We start from the raw sequence: 24,055 nt of genomic DNA, 5'->3' as shown, positions 1-24,055 counted from the left end.
GAAGCTGACCTTTTTTGTTATAACAGAACACCGAACAATTGTGTCTGTGGTGCAACTTGGTTTAAGTAAATACGTTAATTTCTGTTTTAAAGGTATATTTAATTATCAAATAGCACATACTTGCTTACAGTACGTGAAGTGTTAAGTTATCTTACCATGAGAAAGAAAAAAACAAGTTACAATAGACTCGTCCCTTTTATAGCATATTACCCCATGTTGTACTAAATAATCCCTGTTTACAATAATTTTCATGGTCTGATTATCAAACGGGTATACCTTTATTGTAGATAGTTTACAATAAGTAAGATAGACACTTTAAAAACTTATCTTTTTGTAGAGCGGTGTTGGTTTAACCTATATTGTACACGCGTTTAAATGCGTGATATAAGTTACGAAACGGAACATGAAAAATTGAAAATAGAGCAATGTGTCTTAACTCAGACTTGATAACTTGGAACGTTTCATACATGGTAAGTTTCTTACATTATATTATTCATATTTAAACATTTTCTTAAATTGGATGAACATTTAGGTGAAATTTCAGCTATGTTATTCCATTTATTAAATCAGTCTTTCAATGATTGAAGTTTTAGTTTTGTAGGCTCGACACTGTGGAATTACATAAGGAAGTCTAAATCCTTTGCCGTTTTAAGAAATATTTGAAAAGAGATTTTTATGCATTGCTTTAGGACTCCGACTCGAGTATACGCCGGGTCGTAATAGCCCTTGTAAAATTATTCTTTGGGCGTATACATCATAGCCCACGTTCTCGGTCAATGGGGTCCAGCATGAATTTAAACCGAACGAAAACAAAACAAACAAACAAAAATGCTACATATGACTAGGTTAGGTAAATTGTAAACAAACAAACATTTTCCCCCAACACACCTTTATATTGAAAGAATGTTTTCGCGGCGGGAGCTAAAACATATGTATACTTCAATGGAAATCGCTTTTCAATTGAGTTACCGTATACATATATTAACATATATATATTTTTTTTACTTAAATATCAATCATGTATGCTTATTTTGTGTTCTTTTAAAAGATATTTAAAGCATATGCCGGACATGGAGGAAACATAATTCGAGGGTTGAATGCGAAACATTGACTTGAGTGTATCTTTATACGCACTTTTAAACATGAACGCATTCACCCCTCGGAATGCTTAAACACATTGCTAAGTCATGCGTTTTAGAAATTTACGTAATTTCCTAAAAAAAAAATATCTGTAAATAGCTTTAATTTGGATAAAAGCACACTATTTCAGTTTATTCTAGGATAATAACGTTTGTAAAAGGAAATACGATATAAGATATGATAACTGCTTACTTTAGATAAATATAAATACGCGGATAAAATTTCAATGTTGTAAGGTAGTTTACCCGTAATGATAATGGAAAATTACGTATTACTCGTATGTGATTTCGGTATCCAGCAGGATTTTAAGGAGTCATATGCGTGTTAAGCTGTATTTTACTCGGAATAATACCGAATTGCTTAATGAGAATACGTTATTACACGGAAATTGCCGAGTGTAATTACTGGTCAACTACTGTAAGTGCATGTGGACTAAAGACTTCAAAAGCTAACATTGTAAGGCACCTGTTATTAATGTGCTTGATATACTTAACTGACATGTGGTTGTTTCATTTAATTCAAGATGGATATTGCCTGCTAGCCTAAAACAGCTCGACAACCACCGCTTGAACGAAAATCATGGCCCCTAATGGTAAGACGGAAGAGAGTGTTGCATTTCCAGTCAATGGAGATGCAAAGCATGTACATCATAGGCATCATGAAGGACTTCCGGAAGATATGTTATGTGGAATCGGTCCATTTAAATTCCAGTTCTTGCAGAGATGCGCGCGTATGGGATCGTTTGTTGGTGCCTATAGTATCTGTGGACTAATGACTTCCATTCTTAGCATGTATATTGTTTCGCAAATTACGACTATTGAAAAACAGTACGGGCTCAGCAGCTCCCAGTCTGGGTTTTTACTAAGCTGCAATGATATTGGTTTTTTAGTGACGACATTATTTGCTAGCTACTTTGCTAGAAAATTGCATATTCCGAGGACTCTGTGGTTTTGTGTGATTCTGTATGGGGTGGCCGGTATCGTGTGTTCTTTGCCATACTTTGTTTCAAAAGACTTTGTTTTTGAGCAGTCCGCACAGTTATCAAAAACAGTTCCAAAACGAGGTTCAAATTCATCATGGCTCAGTTTCTCTATGTCTAAGAAGTCGCCAATGTGCAAAATGGAAATGGACACTTCCGCCGGAACCGGATATGCTGTTATCGTATCAAATACATCAAAATGTGACATACAAGGCGCTGAGACCAGTTTTGGTGTCGGAGAACCAAATGAATATACAAAAGTCGCTATGACGTTTATAGCCATAGGTAAACTATTTTAACATAAGTCTATACTTTTTCTTTATTCTGACAAGTTGCATTGTTGTTAGCCTATAATTATTGTCACGCGTGTGTTCGTGCGTGTATGTGTTCGGGTTCAACGTCTTTTTCACCAGTTATTCAGTCATATAAATGACAATGTATACTTGTAGCAGTGAGCACAATGCCCAACTTTATAGTGCTGCTTCACTGGAATATCACGCCGTAGACACGTAGCCTGATACCCCACCCAGTCACATTATACTGACACCGTGCTGACCAGTCCTAGCACTTTCTTCTTAATGCTGCACGCCAAGTGAGGAAGCTGTTAGTTTCATGTTTCACGTCTTTGGTATGATGCGACCAGGGGTCGAATCTACGATCTCTCGCACTCGAAGCGGGTGCCCTACTACTAGGCTACCAAGACGGTTGCTTTAATTCGTAAGGAATAATACAATGTATAATATCAATGGTAAAATATAATCTTTGCATGTTAGTCCTTATTTAAACTTAAATACATAATTATGTCTTCTGTAAATATGTGTCAGCAGTTGAATCAGTTTTGCAGATAAGCTTATCTTTTTGTTATAGTCATTATCACTGTTTGTTCTGTAAAATCAGAATAATATATCTTCCTTGAACTTCATGTGTGATGACTCGTCTGTACTCTACAGGAATGATAATTCAGGGTTTGGCAAAGGCACCCAGATACCCGTTTATAACAACATATGTCGATGACAATGTGAAAAAGAAGAACACGGCCATGTACATGGGTAAGGGCATAACTTCTCTTTGTAAAAGTGGTTTCGCTCAATTATTGTGTTGTATAATATTGCGAATAATTTCCTGTATTCATGTTCACAAGAAACGATATCAAAGAAATTATAGTTATTAAAAGAAGAAAATAACACAAGGCAAATGGTTGGTGCATAATCATAGTGTGTTTGTCTCACACGGAAGTCCGTAATTGACATTTGAGAGATTGTCGCAAATTGTTGAATAATTATTTAGCTTTAGACCTTTTGCCATACACAAAAAATATGAGAAGCTGTGCTCTTTACTAAAATTGATGATTTGTTACAAAATATGACATATTTTTATAGACTGCAGGCTTCCTTTTTATGTAGTTTCATTCATAAATACAGAAATTGAATCACTTAAAAAACTTTAGTAAGTTGTGAATTAAAGGAACAAAACTATATTATATGACTCTGTAGTTCTCACTCAGTTTTATTAACGTTTCGGCCTTTATCAAAATGACAAATTCCGAGAATTACTCTACATCATGGAGTACCCCTTAGTGTAAATACTGTGTTGTTATATTATATGAATCAAACCCTTTTGTTTTTATGTTTTTACAAATGGTATTAGACCTCTTGACCAAGACAACAGTTAATATCTGACATATTTGCTGAACTAATAATTTGTTCTCTATTGAAATTAGAACATCCTCCTATTGTTCTGTGTTACAGGGAAAGTATTTTCGTATTCTGTTGTTCTCTGTTATAGTGAAAATATCTTCGTACTGGTCTCTTTTTACAGGGATGTCATCTGCCTATTGGTCTCTTTTACAGGTATAATATCTTCCTATTGTTCCTTTTTACATGGGTGATATTTTCCAATTTTTCTATACATCAGGAAATATTTTCCTGTCGTTCTTTTTACAGGGATAATATCTGGGATTGGCATCTTTGGTCCAGCTATCGCCTTTGGAGTGGGTGGCGTTTTTAGTAGACAGTATGTCACTCTAGAAGGTATGTGATTCACATAATATGAATGAATATAGGAATGCTCTCAAATTCATTATCGGATATAGAAAGTGAAAAAAAAATGCGAGACTATGCCGACCATTGTCATTTTCAGTCAGTTCGTTTAATAAATTAAGATGTGCAAAGACGCAATAAAAATATTTCTTTTTTTAGTTCTTTTTCAGAAACATCGAAATTCCTTCTTTTTTTGCTTAGTATTATTGACAAAATCAATTCGGCTAACGTCTTCAAACCTTAAAAAGGCGTCAACGTCAAAGGTAACTATTCACTTCCTCGACGTAAAATGTGATAATGGTTATTCTATTCACAATAACCACACTGAAGACTGTTTTGTGACAACATCTTTTTAAATGGTTGTTTCCCATTTTTTATATTTATGCAAGGACACATCCTTTTTGTCTGGCTTTAATGCAATGTCATGGTGTTCTCTTGCTTGAGATGTGTTACAAATATATGACGTAAACATGAAGATTCAGCATTTGTATAATTATATATTTTTAGCTCATCTGATTTTTTGAAAAAAAAAATGATGAGTTATTGTCATCACTTGAGCGGTTGTCGGCGTCGGCGTCGGCGTCGGTGTCGGCGTCGGCGTCTGCGTCGGCGTTGCCTGGTTAAGTTTTATGTTTAGGTCAGCTTTTCTCCTAAACTATCAAAGCTATTGCTTTGAAACTTGGAATACTTGTTCACCATCATAAGCTGACCCTGTATAGCAAGAAACATAACTCCATCTTGCTTTTTGAAAGATTTATGGCCCCTTTTGTACTTAGAAAATATCAGCTTTCTTGGTTAAGTTTTATGTTTAGGTCAACTTTTCTCCTAAACTATCAAAGCTATTGCTTTGAAACTTGGAATACTTGTTCACCATCATAAGCTGACCCTGTACATCAAGAAACATAACTCCATCTTGCTTTTTGCAAGATTTATTGCCCCTTTTGGACTTAGAAAATCAGTTTTCTTGGTTAAGTTTTATGTTTAGGTCAGCTTTAATCCTAAACTATCAAAGCTATTGCTTTAAAACTTGCAACACTTGTTCACCATCATAAGTTGACCCTGTACAGCAAGAAACATAACTCCGTCCTGCTTTTTGCAAGATTTATGGCCCCTTTTGGACTTAGAAAATATCAGATTTCTTGGTTAAGTTTTATGTTTAGGTCAACTTTTTCTCTTAAACTATCAAAGCTATTGCTTTGAAACTTGCAACACTTGTTCACCATCATAAGCTGACCCTGTACAGCAAGCAACATAACTCCATCCTGCTTTTTGCAATAATTATTGCCCTTTTTGGACTTAGAAAATCATTTTCTTGGTTGAGTATTATGTTTAAGTCAACTTTTCTCATAAACTATCAAAGCTATTGCTTTAAAACTTGCAACAGTTTTTCACCATCATAAGTGGACACTGTACATCAAGAAACATAACTCTATCCTGCTTTTTGCAAGAATGATGGCCCTTTTTAGACTTAGAAAATCATGGGTAGGACAATATTTCTATTACACTAAAAAAAATCAGATGAGCGTCAGCACCCGCAAGGCGGTGCTCTTGTTATTTTATATTTTGACTTTTCAACTTTTTTCGCCGATATATGTAACAAATGAATATTTTTCACAGATGTGCCAATTTCACCACGGCATCCAGCCTGGATCGGAGCATGGTGGCTTGGTTTCATTGTGTTTGGTGTTTTAGCAATTTTCCTGTCTTTTCCCCTGCTCTGTTACCCGAAGCGCATGCGGTCAAGAAAAATTGAACATAAACAGCCCAAAGCAGGATCTCTAAAACAGTCCATTCTTGGTAAGAAAGTGATTGTTGTGCGTTTTGTATGTTTGGAAACTTCTTAGCAGTTTTAACACTTTAAAAATATTACATTTAAACATTTCGTAGCTAAATTTAAAAGAAACGAAAAAGGAGCAAGCATGTTTCCAGTGATATGGCAAGTTTTCTAGTTGTAAAATGAACGAGAAAGTCTCGCTGATTTCATTATTTGAGCCGCGCCATGAGCAAAAAACCAACATAGTGGGTTTGCGACCAGCATGGATCCGCGCAGTCTGGTCAGGATCCATGCTGTCCGCTAACAATTTCTCTAATTCCAATAGGCTTTGATAGCGAACAGCATGGATCCTGATCAGACTGCGCGGATGCGCAGGCTGGTCTTGATCCATGCTGGTCGCAAACCCACTATGTTGGTTTTCTCATGGCGCGGCTCAAATTTGAATACCATTAAGAAAGGCTGAAAATGATACTCTATTGAGATTGCTAGGTAAACATAAACCATGCAAAGCCTTTCAAAATAATCTTATAAAATAGCTGAAATTTCGAGGGTTGCCCGCAAAACTGCGGTAACTGCATTATTGAAAACTTTTCAAGAAAAGCTAAAAACTTCCTTATTTTACAAGAAACAGCTTATTTGACAAAACTTGAAGATATGTTGGAAAAATTTCAATGACTTATGAAAATAAATTCTTCTTTTATGTCTAAAGTTATACTTATCTGAGATATTTGACTTACAGTTACTTACAACTATATTGCATGACTTTTCTAACTTTTAGCAGTCAAGTCATTACCGCAAAAGTGTTGTAACTTGACATACAACTCTTTTGCGAGCTAATCTATTTCTCTTGCATTGTTGAGGTTTACTGCAAAAAAGTTGTATCTAAAGTTACAACTCTTTTGCAGTATTCTAGACTACAAATTATTTACATTGGTATCAGTTACTACCTTTTGCATTTGAAATGAAACTTAAAATTATGCATTTCTAACTTTTCTTTTGCTTTCTTTTTTATATAAACTGAAAAATCTTGAAACGGCTTGGTGAATATGAACTGTCTGCATTGTTACATTTGCACTCAACCAGTAGTTAAATGCTAATTCTGGTATAGTTCTTTACTTTTCCATAAAATCACACCCCGATGCTTCTAGCAACAACTTCATTAGAATGCGAACTGTAAATAAACTTTTTTGCACAATCTGTTTTATTTTCCTATTCAAAGAAGATTGAAACTGCGGGTGTTTGTACACCACAATTATTTTGTCACAGCATTATGTGACATAGATGTCAAAAGTACTGAACTTTTAAGCCATAGTCCTATAGTCTATCTCCTGAACTAAATGAGTGGACTGGAATAAATATCCATGACTTTTGTAATGCGAGTAGTATAACAAAATATGAATGTAACATTGGCATTTCTATAACAGGCCTCGACAAATTCCTTGGAAGTAATTGTAGTTCTGAAGGATGACTGCTTAGAATTTTCACTCGTCCAGCTTCAGTTTGTACTCATCCTGCTAGGAGAATTTTTTCTACAGACTTGTCTTTTCTGAAGTTCCTTAAAAGTAGTACACAGAGTATTAAATAATCATTTATTGATTGCCGAGGGTCTACCTAATGCAATCATAATATATGGTACATTAAGGATCGAGGGATGAATTGTGTTGAGTTTTACAATTCCTTTTACATCCTTTAAGCTGTCTGGCTTCTGGCAAAGCTTTTTTAATTGGATTAAATTTATATTATTTTTTGGTCAAAAATCAAAATTTAATCCTGCAGGGCAAGTACTATAGCAAGTTCCACATGCTCAGAGAAAATTTCTATTCATATTGGCAACAGGATAGTGGATTTTGTTGAAGCCTGGTTAACTTGGCATATATAATATTACTCAAATTTGAGAGCCTGGTATCACTGTGTACACATGCATGCAAATCAAATATAGAGTTTGACATTAATATTATACACTTTTTAACTCGACCTTTTGAAGAAAATACAGAGCTATTGCACTTGCCACGGCATCGGTGTCAGCGTTAATGTTGGTTAAATTTTTTGCTAAAGTCAGATTCTCTGTTACTATCTGAGCTATTGACTTGAAACTTAAAATGGTTATTTACAATCAAAGTTTACATTCCCCATAACTCTGATTTGAATTTTGATAGATTTATGCCCCTTTTTAACTTAAAATTTTTTGGTTAACGTTTTTGATAAAGTCAGATATCAATGATTTGGTCTTGAAACTGGAAATAGTTATTATACACTTACAAAGTCTACACCAGAAGAAAAAATCCACATAACTCTTAATTTTTGAGAGAGTTATTTCCCTTTTCCACTTAAATTTTTTTTGGTTAAAGTTTTATATAACATCTAGTATATTTGTTACTATCAAAGCTATATTGACTTGAAACTTAAAATAGTTATTTACTACATCACAGGCTACAACATAAGAAACAATCAACATAACTGTGTTTAGAATTGACAGATTTATGTCCCTTTTACTGGCAATGCTCTTATTCAGAGTCAAACACTGAGAAAAGTTGAGGGTGTTGTTTTACAGACAGTTCTTGTTAGATCAACTATTCCAAGAAAAGGTAGAACTATTGTATTCATCCGTTTGTTGGTGTCAGCATCCCATTTTGGTTAAGTTTTTGTATGTAAAACTGTTATGTAAGTTACAACTGGGAATGGATTGATACTTCATACAATTATTCACTGTGAAGAACTGACTTGCACTGCACAGGTTCCATAACTCTGTTTTGCTATTTAACTTGACTATTGAAAGAAGCTATTGGACTCACCCATGCATTGGTGTCCAGGTTTGGTTAAGTTTTTGTATGGAAGTTGGTATCTCAGTAACCACTGGTGGGAATGGATTGAAACTGCACACAGTTATTTACTGTGATAAGTTGACTTACACTGCATAGGTTCCATTACTCTATTTTGCTTTTTACAAAATTATGCTAGTTTTTCGACTTGGAAATTTTTGGTAAAGGTTTTATACGTAAGATCGTAACTCAGTGCCCACGAATGGGAATGGACTGAAACTGGTCATATTTGTTCACTGTGATGTTATGACATGCAGTGCACAGGTTCCATAACTCTATTTATAGTTTTACAAAACTATGCCTCTTTTTCGACTTAGCAGCTTTTGGTTAAGTTTTTGTATGTAAGCTGATATCTCAGAACACACTAATGGCATGGATTGAAACTTAAGATAATTGTTCGTTGTCATGAGCTGATATACTTGCACAGGTTCCATAACCTTGTTTTGCAATTTTACAGAATCATGCCCCTTTTTCGACTTTTATATTCATTCAGTTGACAGGGCTGTTGAATAGTCCAGCATTGCGTGTCATTGGTGTTTTTACAAACTCATATAATGCCTCTTTTTTGTTGACTAAAATAATTATTGGTTGAGTTTTAATATGTAAGCAAAATGTGGTATCTCAGTACCCACTGATAGGAATGGATTGAAACTTCAAACACTCTGATGATATGACATGCAGTGTGCAGGTTCTATAACTCAGCTCTGCTCACCCTGGCATCTGCGTCAGCGTCTCACCTTGCTTAAAGTTTTGCATGCAAGTACATATGGCTATCATTTATAGGCATATAGCTTTGAAACTTATTTTTTTCTTTTTCTAGGTCAACTATCAACCTCACTGGGTCAAGTCCAATAAATCTGACATGTAATTTGGCCAAATTATGCCCCCTTTTATGACCTAGAAAATCCTGGTTAAAGTTTTACATGGAAATTACTATCTCAAAAACAAATGTAGATATTGAATTGGAACTTACCAGGTGTCTTTGGTGTTATAAATGTAGGTGATAGCATGAAGTCCCATAACTCTGACATGCATTTTGGCCTAATTATGCCCAAACTTATCCTGGTTAAATTTTTGGATGCATCTACAGAGTCACATTCCAGTGAAGCAGCACTATAAAGTTACTCTGGCACTGTTCTCACTGCTGCATGTAGACGCTTTCATTTATATGGGTTATAATTATTTCATTGATATAAAGTTAACATAATATTAGTTCTTCACAGCTTCTGTCCTAGGCAGATTATAAAATATGAAATACTGAAGCATAAAAAAAAATGTTTCACATCTGAATGATATGAAATAAGTAACATATAATGAAAATTATGAACTGTAGCATGTTTACAGAGAAAATATAGGAAAAACAGATACATCACATTAAATTTTATGATTCAAACAAAAAATCATGTTGTTCTGTCCCTACTCCAAGTTACCTCTCTATCAATTAAGCTATATATGAATCAAATTTTGTATTATATAAATGTAATATCACTTCCATGAGTAGAAAGTGTTATTTCATGACCCAACCACATGTTACAAATCAAATGATACTGAGTTTAGTTTCCAGCAGATGGTCAAATTTGATAGACTATCATTGCAATAGACTGCTTGTACGAATTTCAGAAAGTCTTGCCCATACGGAAGTAAAACATACCGTCATGATGACGTATGAGTGTAGGTCACATTTTTGTATAAGACACAGTGTAAAATATATCGTCACCTCAGTGCAAAAAATGGATAACTACATTGACTAAAAGAAGGACTTGTTCATTTTTTGTGCTTAGGTGACGATATACAGATTTCTGAAAAATGCTTATAACCATGTATTGGTTGCAAAAAGGGAATCTGAAAACCATGTAAATTTGTAAGACAATGCATTTTTTCTGGCATCAGTCGGCCATTGTTGCACCACCCGTAATTTTGACAAAGTTGTGAAAAAGACTTACTAAAATCAGGAGGTATTTAAAGTTTTATCCAAACTATCTCAAACTTCTCTGAGCGCAACACCTTTTCGATCTCATCACCTTCTAAAACATCTCCTGATTATTTACTAAATATATTAATGAAAAACTGCATTTCTTTAACCTTTAGCCTGCTGGCGGCAAGTGATTCTGCCTTTGTGACCAGTGCAGACCAAGATCAGCCTGCACATCCGTGCAGTCTGATCATGGTCTGCACTGTTCGCTATTCAGTCAGTAAATTTTCAGTGAACACCCCTCTGAATAATAAGTGGTACTGCACAAATTGAATGATGGACCAGTCCATTTCAGAAATTCAGCAGGGTAAAGGTTAAAGCTTATAAGGGAGCTCTTAATTTTACATTTTAGAAAAAATTCATTAAAGACACTAGGTCATGATACCCGCTTTTATGCCCGAGTCCTAGGTAGTTACTCCCCATGAATTGTCTGCAATGTAAACGTATGTGGTGTAAACAAAGATAGATTTTCTTAATTTTTTTAGTCAGGGAAAAATGCGGCTTGTCCTGTACCCATGTGTCCAGGGCACATTGGTCCTTCCTGACCAGAATCTCGGTAAAAAGGTGAAACCTATACTCATACGATGATGGTACATATTGCTGATCAGTTTTTCTTTTTGCTAAAAGCCATTGTAAGCTATTGATTGATTATTGTGTATGTGTAAAAAAGGTACTTTGACCGCTACAAACTATTGAATTTGTATGAAAAAGCTTTCCGAAGCATTTCTATAGGAGATGCATAGTGCATTGAGTTAAAAATTCATTTCGACTCTATATATAATACCACATCCTTGCATGTAAGTTCTGTTTAAGGCATTACAATAAGAAGCAATATAGGTGTATAACTAAAACAGTTCAAAATTCTTATCAGTGCAATATAGCAGTAAGTCATTTCTTTCTTACTGACAAATGACCATCAGTTTCCCGCAAGACTGCAGTAAGTCAACTTACAACAGTCTTGCGGAAATTGCATTATGTCATTTTGAGTTACAACTATGTTGCATTTTAATTATACAACAAAAGTTTTGGGAATATAACCCTATAATTTTTCTGCAGGTGTATAATATGAAAATACTTAAAAAAAATCAAAAAAGTGATTTTCCAAAAAAAAGTGAGTTACCGCAGTTTTGCGGGCAACCCTCGATTTGTTTTCCCCGTGTTTTCGTTATTTATTCAAATATTGTGTTTTAAGACAATTGAACTGATATTTAGCAAGTCAGTCGTTGAACTGGTGTGGTGTGTGAACTTGCATTTGTTAACGTTACCGGTTACGTGTAAGTGATATTGGTTGATCTTCTGGTAAAACATACTGACATTATCAAAATGAATTACATATGTCAGTGAATCTTTAATATACTAGAGTGAAATATATGTATATGTAATCTTAATGTGAAATAGTTAACAACTGGTATATGTTCCTGAAACAGAAACATGCCAAATAAAGGAAAATTGTCTTTTTTTTCCTTTAATTTTTCACTGTGAATCGGGTGTTCACTTGGTGAAATATGTTTCGAATTAGCTCGCTAACCTGTGATGGAGGTTCGACGCTTATTTGAATTCCTCTCGAGCATGCCTCCTAGAAAAAACCAGTACTGGTTTCATAGGAGAGGACATGGTCATGATCCTGATGGGGCTTGGAACCACTTCCTTCGTGTTCCGCGTTTAAATTGTTGTTTAGATTCAACAAAATCAAAACACCTGCATAGCAATATGTTTATAATGGAATCTATTTACTTTTGCAAATAAACATGCATTTGCAGTTGTACATGTATGTAGTTTCCGTTTTCTACTGATCTAATAATTAGCCAGTTAGTGACTACCAGTTTTTATTCTGTTATTGCTTAATCGTGTTTTTCACGTCGTAACCTAGTAACAAACCACACGAGTTTCGAGTTTTAATTTAATCTACTAGAGCTTTTTGTATTTTTAGGTAGACGATAAAAATGCCCGGAAAATGCGTTCCTGGTCACGTGTTCCTGTAATTCGAATGTATTTTGCTTAAATTTCAAATTTCAGGGTTTTTCAAGTCTATCTTCCGTCTGGTGTGCAATCCGGTATACATGTTGCTTGTAGTGTCCAACTGCGTAGCATTGTTTGCCGTTGCCGGCATGTTGGCATTTAGTGCAAAATACTTGGAAACGCAATTCTTTATACCAGCATGGAAAGCAAACATGCTGCTAGGTTAGTAAATATGTAGCTAAGTAAGTAAAGAAAAGATCAAGCTTCATGTTCCAGATACAGCTAATACATGAATATCTTAAGTATAATATTTAATAATTTATTATAACCAGTTTTCCTTATGGTATGCACTCATGCTTCAACTTTTCTTAGAACTGACACTTGTACTACATGTATACGAGAAATATGAAATTTGCTATAGGCTTTACAAAATAAAAGGTATGGTGATTTCTCCATATCTTTTATTATAAAGTTGCTCATTGCAGGTGTTATGAACATTGTGGCAGCGTCGGCAGGAACGGTAATTGGTGGATTTATTGTAACAAAAAGGAAGTTGTCTCCCCTATCTTGTGTTAAGATGTTGTTGCTAGTAGGTTGCTTGGCACTGGTACAAAATTGTCTGGGATATGTATTTGGTTGTGGTAATGCGGACATATCTGGATTTAATGTACCGAGGTAAAATGAAAATCTGCGACAAGTGTAATGACTGACTATACCTGATTTGTTTAACACTGTGTACTTTTAGAATAAAGATGTTATACAGAATCGTGTTTAGCTCATGTGTTATGTCGTCTGTCTTGTGTTAGGTCGTCACATAATGCGCGAAACAACGCACGGCCCAACGCGCGACAATACGACACGCAGGTGACTCGACAGTTCGACACAACACATGGCAATGCAACACCACGCACGACATTAATGTCGCGATATCATGTCGTATTAACACCCGTCGTATTACGTATTTCACATTGTCGGGCGATGCGTTGTGTCGACCGCCTGCACTTGTAGGTCTTGTGTCGACACAGAAGAGCAGACGGTCAACACACAGCACGACGTACAACAACGCATTCGCTTAACACACGATACGACGGGCAACAATACGACACGACACCGTGTTGTGCGAGTTGTGTTGCATTTTCATCCGTCGTGTTGCGTGTCGTGTCAAATTGCCGTGCGTGGTGCCGTGTCACGCGTTGTGCATCGACCAAAAAACTCAACGGACGACTCACATTATGAGCTTAACAGGATTTCGTAATTTCATACCTGTAAATAATTTTCATTAATCAGTTTCTTTTTATTTGTTAATGTGCTATTTTTATCAAAGCTAACACCACGGACTCAATTTTAAAATGTTCCTGTTTCTAATTTTATTATCTAATTGGCATTTATTTATTTATTTATATTTATTTTGCAGCCAAACTGTTGACGGAACCAATGCGACGTGTTCAGCAATATGTGGATGTGACGCCCACACTTTTTTCCCTGTATGTGCCTCAAATAACCAAAATTACATGTCACCTTGCCATGCAGGGTGTCAGTACCAAGATAAAGTGGTGAGAATGGTCTGCTTATTTCATTTCTGTGACATACACTAGTTATTCAGCACTGACAAGGTCCCCAGATCCCTTAAAAACATTCAGAACAAGTGAACTTAAAGATTAAACACAAAAGTATGAATAAGTAATGCGAAACCTTCGTTTAACCAGAGATGTCAGGTAAAAATGTGATTGATTTGTTTTACTTTGTGAAAATTTTTTACTTGATACAGTAATCTTTCTGATAACATGTTAGTATATTTTGCAAAAGATGCTACTATATGAACGAACAAAATGATATAAGATTTCGCCGAGCATTTTATCTATTTGATTTTCTTCAGCAAGTTGAATAAATTCAATAAAGGAAGACACAAATATTCCCTTAATCACAGGTTATATTAATCTGCTGAAACATCAAAATTTCTTCTTTCTTTACTTGTGAAAACTCGATATTAATTGGCGTTTTCACAATAGTTCTTTCATGTTTTTATCATTGCGGTTTTGACTGATGAATTTCGCCATCATAGTTACGACTTTCAGTATTGTAGTTTTGACTTTCATCATCGTGGATTCGACTTCCGACTTTTATCATCATAGTTAAGACTTCAGTCAACGTTGTGTCTATTGAAAAAAATAAAAAGATTCGGTGGTTCAAACGGAGCACCGTAAATTACCATGCAAAACTATTACTGTAACAATATTTTTTTTAAACAGATGTTTGAAGATTGCGCATGCGCAGGTCAGAATGCTACAGCCATGCCGGGCCTCTGTGAGACTTCATGTGTGATGTTATATCCATACTTAGTTAACAATATATTTGGTGCTTTCCTTGCAACACTGGGTATGATGCCCGGCTTCATTGTTATGCTGAGGTATGCTTAAACATATTGTAAGCTTATACATGTTTGATACATGTTTTATATAAATAAACTATGGTGCGTGATATAATATTATAGTACAGATTTTATATTATTGACTTTTTGATGACACAAATTTAAACATGGCGGCTTAATAAACAAGATCCCGTTCGACGGCCACGAGGTGTAGCGGGATGATTCAAAAAAGTGATTCAGATCTCGTCTATTTCATATATTTTGGTTATTAAAGATGCTAATCATCAAATCCTTTCATTGTAACTTGTACACGTTATTTACAAATATCACTCGATATCGTATTTTTAGTTTTGTGCGTTGTCATGTAGTTTTAGAATTTACAATTCATTTTTATTCAGGAGTGTTAGCGAGCTTGACAAGTCGCTGGCTGTTGGATTTACATCTTTGCTGTCTACTATATGTGGTGAGTAAAACTGAATTATTTCCGTGCATAAAGAATAATGTATTTAATCTAAGCAGGAGTAGTAAATCCTTTTTGCAAGTGATGGTTGAATTTTCTAAAATCAAATTATCCATACTTTCTTTTACTGTGTCCATCCACACATTTTAGCATTTGTTACTGTCCGGAGTCGGTTTATGATCTATAGTATCAGCAAATAGATAACATTTCTTTGCCTGCTTGCCATAAAGTGCACAAAGCACTACAATCATGTGTTTTTACTGCGAAATGATTAATGTTTCACTGTGTTAACACTGGATTTCTGTTCAAGAATCACTGAAAACTCTAAAGTAAAAATATATAATTCTATAACGTATTTATTTACATGTAATTTATATTTTCTTTTAAAGTAGACAATACACTTTCAAATGATACCAAAATTATATGAGCCTAGCAGGCATCAATATTTGAGATATTTTAATAGCACTGTTATACAGCACTTACTTATTTTTGGATCGTATACTTTAAAAAAGTGTTTACATTTTTAAGGATGGTTCGCTGGACCTGTCGTGTTTGGAAGCATCGTTGATACAGCTTGTATAATATGGAGTGCCTCGTGTTCCGGTCAAGGTGCGTGCGCATTGTATGACAATGTGGACTTGAGGATCAAGAAACATACGTTTGAAATCGTACCAAAAGTTATCACTATTTTACTCCAGCTACTAGTGTTCCTTAAAGCGCGGAGGAAGATGGATTGGAGCGTTGATAAACCGGAAGCGGATGAAGAAATGGATGCAGAGAAATCAATGATGGCGGAACAAGAAGAAATGAACACTTTTCCAAAAGATTGGAAACCTGAACCGATTTTCAAGGGTGTGAAAGAGTCTGGATAAAAGTGGCCACATCCAGTGAATAGTTATCGTTGGTAATTTAAATGAAAAAGTATTGAATGTTCGTGTAAAAGTCGATCCCACTGCATATCAGAGGTCCGTGTGTGCACGAGTTTTATCACACACAGTACTTTTAAAGGGTCAAAACTTAATATTGTAATTAGCTTCTACATCCTACTCCAAAAATATAATGTTTTTATTCTGTTCTTAACATTTTGTTTAGGCACAGCTTTATAAAAATTATGAAAGGAGAAAAACAAATCAACCGTTTGAATACTTTGGAATGTGAATTAATATTTCTTTCATGATTGTTTTATTACCGATTATAAAATTGGCCAAAAACGTCGGTGCATCTAGAGTTATTCGAAATATTTCTATATATAAATTGATGTAGATGTTTGAGGTTTTGACTGCCAGCTTGAAGCTGACTGAAAAGATGCCGTTCATTGCTGTTTATTTACATAGCCATTGTTCCTGCTGCTGTTGTTTCTACACCGGCGGTCAATTCCGATGTTATTGTTGATATATTTGGGTGTTGATCCTTTGGTTACTGCTGATAAGTGTTCATGTCAGTTCCTATAAACACAATGTGTTGTTTCTATTGTTACCAGGCCCGTAACCAGAACAAAAGTGTATACGTATTTTTGGTATAGTTTCCTTTAATCAAAATGTTTATATAAATGTATACTAACATCACAGCCCTTATAACATGTTAACTGGATAACAACAGACAAACTGTTCATTAAAATAGAAGCATGCTCTTGGTAAATATTCCCTTAAATTCAGTTTGACCAATATCACCTTAAATCAGGGCCGTAACTGGGCATACGACAGCACGCACAGAACAGAACAAAAGGGAAGTTTTATTTCAACTTGTACACAAGGTACCTTGTTGTACAACATGCATACAATATACTTAACCTTTAGCCTGCTAAATTTCTAAAATTGACTGGCCCATCATTCAATTTTGGCAATACTATTTATTATTCGAACGGGTGTTCGGCTAATCTTGGTCTGTTCTGGTTGCAAAGGCAGAATCACTTGCCGCCAGCAAGTGATTTTAATAACAGAAATGCAGTAAATGAAAACGATGATCATTTTTAGAATTTAATTCTAAACTGAATAGTGTAGTTCACATATTATTGAATTTGTTATCTAAGATATGTTTTGTTTTATAGAAATATGATATAGTATCTAGTATTGTTAATGTAAAATAATTTCGTATGAAAATAATGAAATACTCATATAAGTTTGAATATTACAATAGTAATATATAACATCTTTTGAACTACAGTACTAACTGAAGTAGCCAAACATATACAGCAAAACATACATTTTCAGAGTATAAGTGTGTAACGAAAAATTACCATGTACTATTCTTTGAATTATAACATTTATTTAGAATAGTCTACTACTAGTGTTGGTCTTTCAAACTTTTGATTTCATGTCTGAGAACCCCCCAAAAATGAATCATGTACAGTATTAAGATGAATATCTTATATCTTTTCTTTTTAAATTTCGGACACAATTATGAATAACATTTTTTTTCTACAAATGACACAGCAACATATCATCGCATTAGATATAGTAATGGAATTCCAAGATCTAGAAAATAAAACGCTATTATTTTCTTTGCGATGTTAAGTTTTATGTATTTTGATAGCAGTTTCACGGGAATGTTTCTTTAGTATTGTGCATAATATTTGATTTTACTAATTTTTTGTTTTGATTCTGGTGCACGTTGTAATAGTAACTGTCAATTTAATAGGGTAAAAATCTTTTGAATTCAAAACTTTGTAAATTTTATACCTGATAAAATGTTTCAAAATGAGCTGGTGTTATTTGCGCTTTTAAGTTTTAAAAGTTAAAAAGATTCAAATTGGAGTAAAAGAAATGTAACTGAGGCTAGTGCATCCTTTTGTCCCAGTTTAGTTGTTAGCCTGGTTATTGTTCATAGGTGTCGTGTACTTGAAGAAAGACGCAACACCGAGCGACTAGCTCTAGGGTATTTTATATACTTACCAAGCATACATACAAACATACAACTATATCATGAGTAGATGTATATACCAACTTATAAAACAATGCATCACAATAGGCATCAATCGTATATACTGTCGCTGTTGTTAATTATGTCGCTGCATTGTTATTGTTGATAGAAAAAGCATTCTTATTTTGCAGAAACCAATTACATATTTATTATATATTAAGAATTTTTATATTTATCTCATATAATATTATAGAACAAAATACTCTTCTAAAGCGTCCCGTTTTTTGTCGTCCATATCATATCTTCGCACGACTTCAGTCAGACTTAGCACTTGATTAAAACCTATCGCGATTCCAGACGAACCAATCTCTTCAGACCTCACTTTTGAGCGGAAGTCGAAGAACGACAACTCTGTCTGGAAATTTTAGACGTTTTTAGTTTATATAGCAGTAATTCGGTCAAATTTTTGCTCCACATCCATATGCGAAATTGATCTCTAAGTTTCGGTATTGTGATATTTACAGACGTTCTATTTTATAACAAATGACGTCGTTTCTAAGCGACGTTACTTACGTCATGTTTTGTATACTACACCAGAGTAATGGCAGATTAAACTTGTAACTATGAACTTTGTTATTTAATCATTAGACATAACATTGGCGACGAGGAGAAAACCGTATTTTACTACAATTAGTAGAACTTGTCTACATCACAACAGCATTTGAAGAAAATGGCTGAAGGAGGAAGAAATTTGAGAATAAATCCATTTAGCGTGGATGAAGACCACATAGCAACGGGTGAAAAATGGGATGAATGGCTAAATGAGCTTGAACGAGAAATGAGATTCTTCCGGGTCATTGATGCAGAGGATAAGAAAGATGCTATGCTAATCTATGGAGGTGTAGAAATCAGACGGTTAGACAAGAGTCTTCAGGACCCTGGAGGAGAAGGTGACGTATATTCAAAGCTAAAAAGTAAATTAACTGATTATTTTGCACCTAAGAAAAATATCCATTTTTGCAGATATGTATTTTTGAAAACAAGACCACAACCTGGTGAAAACACGGTATCATACGCAGCACGTCTAAGGGAAAAGGCGAAAAACTGCGATTTTCATGACTGTGATGAACGCATACTTGAACACATCATTCAAACAACTGAAAATGAAGAACTTGTTCGTAAAGTTTTATACAAAAAATGGACATTACAGCAAACATTGAATGAAATGCAACTACTTGAAGAAACATCCATACAGGTAAAGGCGATAGGACAGCATGATACAGGTGAGGTTGCAAAGATCAGTAGAAAGGGAAATAATAGATATAATGGAACAAAACAAGATTGGAAACACGAGGTGGAATCATGCAAATATTGCGACAGAAAACACCCTAAACAGAAGGAATTATGTCCAGCATATGGAAAGAAATGCGGAAAATGTGGTCGATACAACCATTTTGCAGCAGTTTGCAGGTCAACTAGAGATCAAAGAAGACAGTTTGAAGGAAACCGAGAAACTCGAAAAGTGGCGAAACGAGACATAAAGAGAGCAATTAATGAATCAGAAACTGAAGATTCAGGGAGCGACACAGATAAGGATAACTTCTTTCTAGAAGAATCTGTGAAACATTTAGCAGTAGGAAAGATAAAAGTCAGTAAGGTAAGCGATCATGAGAAAACTGTGCCAATTGAACTGAATGATGTTATTGTTCTTGTGGAACCCGACAGTGGAGCAGATGTTAATGTCATGGATGAACATCAAAATCGAGCGTTCCAACGGAAAACAGGCGAAAGCATAATACTTCATGAAAGTAAAACGAAACTTAGCACTCTTCAGAATGAATTGCCTGTATCAGGAGAATTTAAAGCTACAGCTAGGAATAAAACAAGAGGCATAAAAACAGTGTTCATTGTTGTCAAAGGTAAGATTAACTCTCCACCACTGCTTGGTAGGAAATCACTCACTGAACTAGGTATGTTAGATATTAGACCTGATGGTTCTCTGAGAGAACAAAATGAACTTAGAATGAGAGATAGAGGAGATGTCAGATCCATTCTTAAAGACCAGGACAAATCAGAATTAGAACAGTTAATCAGAAAGTATGACAACGTCTTCCAAGGAATAGGGAAAATATTTAACAAGAAAAATAATGAAGAATTTCTTGTAAAATTTTCAATGAAGCCAGAAGCTACACCTGTCGCCCAGAAACCACGCCCTGTACCTTATTACCTTCAAGAGCCATTGAAAACATGGCTAGACGAATGCATTAAAGAAGAGATATTCGAAGAAGTCGAATCTGGAGAGCCTGTGACATGGTGTTCTCCACTGGTGGTTCAGCCAAAACCAAGATATACAAATGTTGGCAAAGGGAATCTAGAACCACACATGATTAGAGCCAGTGTTGACTTGAGGGTACCAAATAAATATATGGAAAGAAACAGAATTTTACAAGCCCCAGTTGTTGAGGATTTCACATGTAAATTCCATGACTGTAAAGTATTTTCTAAAATGGATTTGAGGCAAGGATATCGTCAACTAGTCCTCCATCCTGACTCAAGGGTTATTGCCACATTTAGCACACCATGGGGAAACATGAGACCGAAAAGGCTCATATTTGGAGCAAAATCATCTCAGGACTTATTTGATGAAGCCATGTTCAGAATTTTCGGAGACATTCCAAACTGCTTAAATCAGAGAGATGATATACTTATAGGTGGTGTTACCATGGAAGAGCACAACAAAACATTAGCGACAGTTTTGCAGCGTGCTCAAGATTTTGGTGTCACACTCAATAAAGAAAAATGCCAGTTTGGAGTGAAAGAACTAGAATTTTACGGATACAGGTTTACTAATGAGGGACTCAAACCAGCAGTAAATAAGGTCAACGCAGTGAAAGATTGTGAACCACCGAAATCTAGGGACGAGGTTAGAAGCTTCCTAGGCATGATCGGATACCTCTCTAAGTTCATTTCACGATATTCTGTTTTGACGGCACCATTAAGGAGACTAACAGGACAAGATGTACCTTTTACGTGGGGACGAGAAGAAGACAAAGCTTTTCAGCGATTAAAAGATAGCATCACAAGTGAGGCGACGATGGCGTTCTTCAATCCCAGAAAACAAATCATCGTCCGAACAGAAGCAAGTTTTCATGAGGGATTGTCAGCTGGGTTGTTTCAGGTTTCGATGGAGGCCTTGAGAAACAAAAATCAAACAACACCAAATCATAGAAAGAAAGAGTTGTTTGACATGAAAATTGAACAGCATGTAAAACATGTATATTACTTTACGAAACAAGTGTCAGTATACTGATATAAACATTGAATTCCGGAAAAGGGCTGCCTAAAGGGGCTCCACTTCCGGACAGTTAAACGCCTTTAAAAACTCACCATTTTCAAAGAATAGTTACACATGTTTGTTTTGATGCATTTGCAATAGCGTGCGAGTGGTGAAATTTCACGTAACAAGGTGGAACATAGTTTTCAGCAATTGTTTATCTTTATTTCTTTACAAATGGCATTCATTTTCAAAGGGAGACAACTTTTTCTCAAAGATTACTTAAAATAATCGGAAAAAGTTGTTTCCCTTTGAAAATGAATGCCATTTGTACTTAAAATAATCAGGAACAGTTGTCTCCCTTTGTAGAAAAATAAACAAATGGTCCCCACCTTATGAAAAAGAACATTACGAAATAATAAAAATACGGGGATCAACCATTGGCGCCAGACGAAAATCAGATGAACGTACTATTTATAGAGATGCATCAAAATTTAAACAGTTACTTGGATCCAGGAGTGAAAACTGGAGGGAAAGGCTACTACGCTCAACCAACCAGAATCAACAGACAGCTCCAGAGCAGAAGAGAGAATACACAGAGAACGACAGGGACAGAACCATGAAAATCAAATAGTGTGTTATACGTGTTATATGTTGACAATTTCGTTGGTGTATTTACCTAGAGGGTATTGTTGTTGTTGTTGTTGTGTCCTTCATCTCCTCCTTAGGAGAGCAGCTTCTGAATACGCAGCAATGAATAATGACTAAACAGTTCACTACTATAAACACATTTACTACTATATACAGTCATATACTGATCAACTGGTATTTTGGAATGACAAACAGTCAATGTTGTGCAATCAGCCACCTCTAAAGAAAAACCATTGTTCTGATATCGCTAAAGGTCAGCCTGTAAGAAACCTACATTGAGATAATAGAGCAAGGATACAAGTTACTTTACTGCAAAGGCAACGCCAGTTTTAGCCTGATTGTTAGGTGACATTTGTAAACAGTTTGACTATAATTATGCATACCAAACATTAAACACATAAATACTTAACTTAAAAAAAGTAAAGTATAAAACTAAAAATATAAGACACTGTTTATGGATGTTTGTTCCAGACGTACGTGCTGTGCAATAAGTTTGGTTGTTATAAGTTTGGTGTTGATTACCAAAACAGGAATGGGCATAGCCATGCCTACATTAAGATCACAGAGCCTTGTACCTTTAAGGACATAGTAACAACACGATACATAACATACAACAATCCTTAGCAACTTGACAAATTCTTATACAGAAGTAGTAGTACAACACTTACTTACATACATACCAATAAAAGTTACACAATACAGTGGTTTTGAAACTTAGCATAAAATAGCTTTACAAAGCAGTATCCGGAATTTCGTTTGGAATGAAAGGCCTATACCACCCCCTCCCCCCTTTTTATATGAAATAAATGTGGCAAATAACAATGCCTACAATATAATAAATCAGTATTTAAAATAAAATAAACAATAAAATTATTATACACGAAAAAGGTACAGACTGGTCAGTTCTTCCCCCCCCCCCCCCTAGTCAATTTCCCCCCCCCCCCCCCCCTATTGCAACTGGTTACTCTTGATCATTCTTATGGGGGTAAAAAATTAACTAGTCAATTCTTCCCCCCCTCATCAATTTTCCTGGCTAGTCAGTTATTTCCCCTGTTAGTGAACTGGAATTGGTTATTCTTGGTTATTATTAAAACTAGCCTGATTTTCATTTCCGATAGTCGGTTTTCATTTAAATTGCATATAAAATAAGAAATATGTTTCATATTTTGTGTAAATTAAAGAAATGTTTTTAAATGAACTCATTTTAATTTCTGTTGTATATTTTTATTAATGCTGGTCAGTTCTTTTCCTACGTAGTCAGTACTTGACCAGTAAGGTGGGGGAAGTAAATTGACGAGTCAGTTCCCCTAGCCTGTACTTGCTCTGTTAGGTGGGGGAAGAAATTGACTGGTCAAGTCTTTCCCCCCTAGCCAGTACCTAGAAAATATCAAACTGAATGATAAACAAATATTTTTATAATAATAAAACACGCATAAACTTGTCAGTGATTTATTAAAGAAGCAACACAAAATGTTCAGTAATTGTCGTCGTGTAGCCTTCTTCCGCCTTCTTTTGACTTCTGAATATACATGCTTTCTCAACTAATTCCGTCCCCGAATGTCAGAAAATCCCAAACCTATCAATGTAAGACTCCTAACAGTACTTTCTCGAAATTGATCTAAATGTTTTAAAGACAGAAATTTCTTGCCAATCTCTTCAAAAATATCGCGTAAAGTAGCAGCAGCAGCCATTATCGATCTAAATGTCGGAGGTTTAGTATTTTGTGGTACCACGTGACCTGTAGGCGGAGCCTGGCGTCTG

General features: G+C 35.2%; 2 protein-coding genes across 3 annotated transcripts; both read left to right on the top strand.

The window, feature by feature from the left end:
* Window positions 1–128: 128 nt before the first annotated feature.
* On the top strand, window positions 129–18,644 carry LOC123533441 (solute carrier organic anion transporter family member 2B1-like). 2 transcript variants are annotated; one of them, XM_053520233.1, is made up of 11 exons: window positions 129–470; window positions 1,664–2,404; window positions 3,070–3,168; window positions 4,063–4,149; window positions 5,776–5,955; window positions 12,740–12,904; window positions 13,168–13,357; window positions 14,097–14,235; window positions 14,932–15,089; window positions 15,449–15,513; window positions 16,039–18,644. In XM_053520233.1, the coding sequence occupies exons 2-11, from the start codon at window positions 1,720–1,722 to the stop codon at window positions 16,380–16,382; spliced, it is 2,112 nt and encodes a 703-aa protein (XP_053376208.1). In that variant the 5' UTR covers window positions 129–470; window positions 1,664–1,719; the 3' UTR covers window positions 16,383–18,644. The 2 variants fall into 2 exon arrangements, with proteins under 2 accessions (XP_053376208.1, XP_053376209.1); XM_053520234.1 differs by lacking the exon at window positions 129–470 and having other exon boundaries at window positions 513–2,404.
* A 455-nt stretch (window positions 18,645–19,099) lies between these two features.
* LOC123533440 (uncharacterized) lies at window positions 19,100–22,277 on the top strand. The gene is made up of 3 exons (XM_053520626.1): window positions 19,100–20,410; window positions 20,549–21,537; window positions 22,013–22,277. The coding sequence occupies exons 1-3, from the start codon at window positions 19,100–19,102 to the stop codon at window positions 22,275–22,277; spliced, it is 2,565 nt and encodes an 854-aa protein (XP_053376601.1).
* The last annotated feature ends 1,778 nt before the right edge of the window (window positions 22,278–24,055 follow it).

Source organism: Mercenaria mercenaria, chromosome 12 (genome assembly GCF_021730395.1).
Source record: "Mercenaria mercenaria strain notata chromosome 12, MADL_Memer_1, whole genome shotgun sequence".
NCBI lineage: Eukaryota > Metazoa > Mollusca > Bivalvia > Venerida > Veneridae > Mercenaria > Mercenaria mercenaria.
This window is presented reverse-complemented; position numbering and strand designations above follow the sequence as displayed.

What these genes read in the sequence shown, in the direction of transcription:
- LOC123533441 (XM_053520233.1), top strand. Translation starts at nt 1,720, where the DNA reads ATGGCCCCTAATGGTAAGACGGAAGAGAGTGTTGCATTTCCAGTCAAT. An exon ending in GAAAGCAAACATGCTGCTAG is followed by an intron (nt 12,905 to 13,167) that starts GTTAGTAAATAT and finishes TGCTCATTGCAG; the next exon opens with GTGTTATGAACATTGTGGCA. An exon ending in GTCAGTACCAAGATAAAGTG is followed by an intron (nt 14,236 to 14,931) that starts GTGAGAATGGTC and finishes TTTTTTAAACAG; the next exon opens with ATGTTTGAAGATTGCGCATG.
- LOC123533440 (XM_053520626.1), top strand. Translation starts at nt 19,100, where the DNA reads ATGGCTGAAGGAGGAAGAAATTTGAGAATAAATCCATTTAGCGTGGAT. An exon ending in GAATGAGAGATAGAGGAGAT is followed by an intron (nt 20,411 to 20,548) that starts GTCAGATCCATT and finishes TTTTCAATGAAG; the next exon opens with CCAGAAGCTACACCTGTCGC. An exon ending in CATGAGGGATTGTCAGCTGG is followed by an intron (nt 21,538 to 22,012) that starts GTTGTTTCAGGT and finishes CTCCCTTTGTAG; the next exon opens with AAAAATAAACAAATGGTCCC.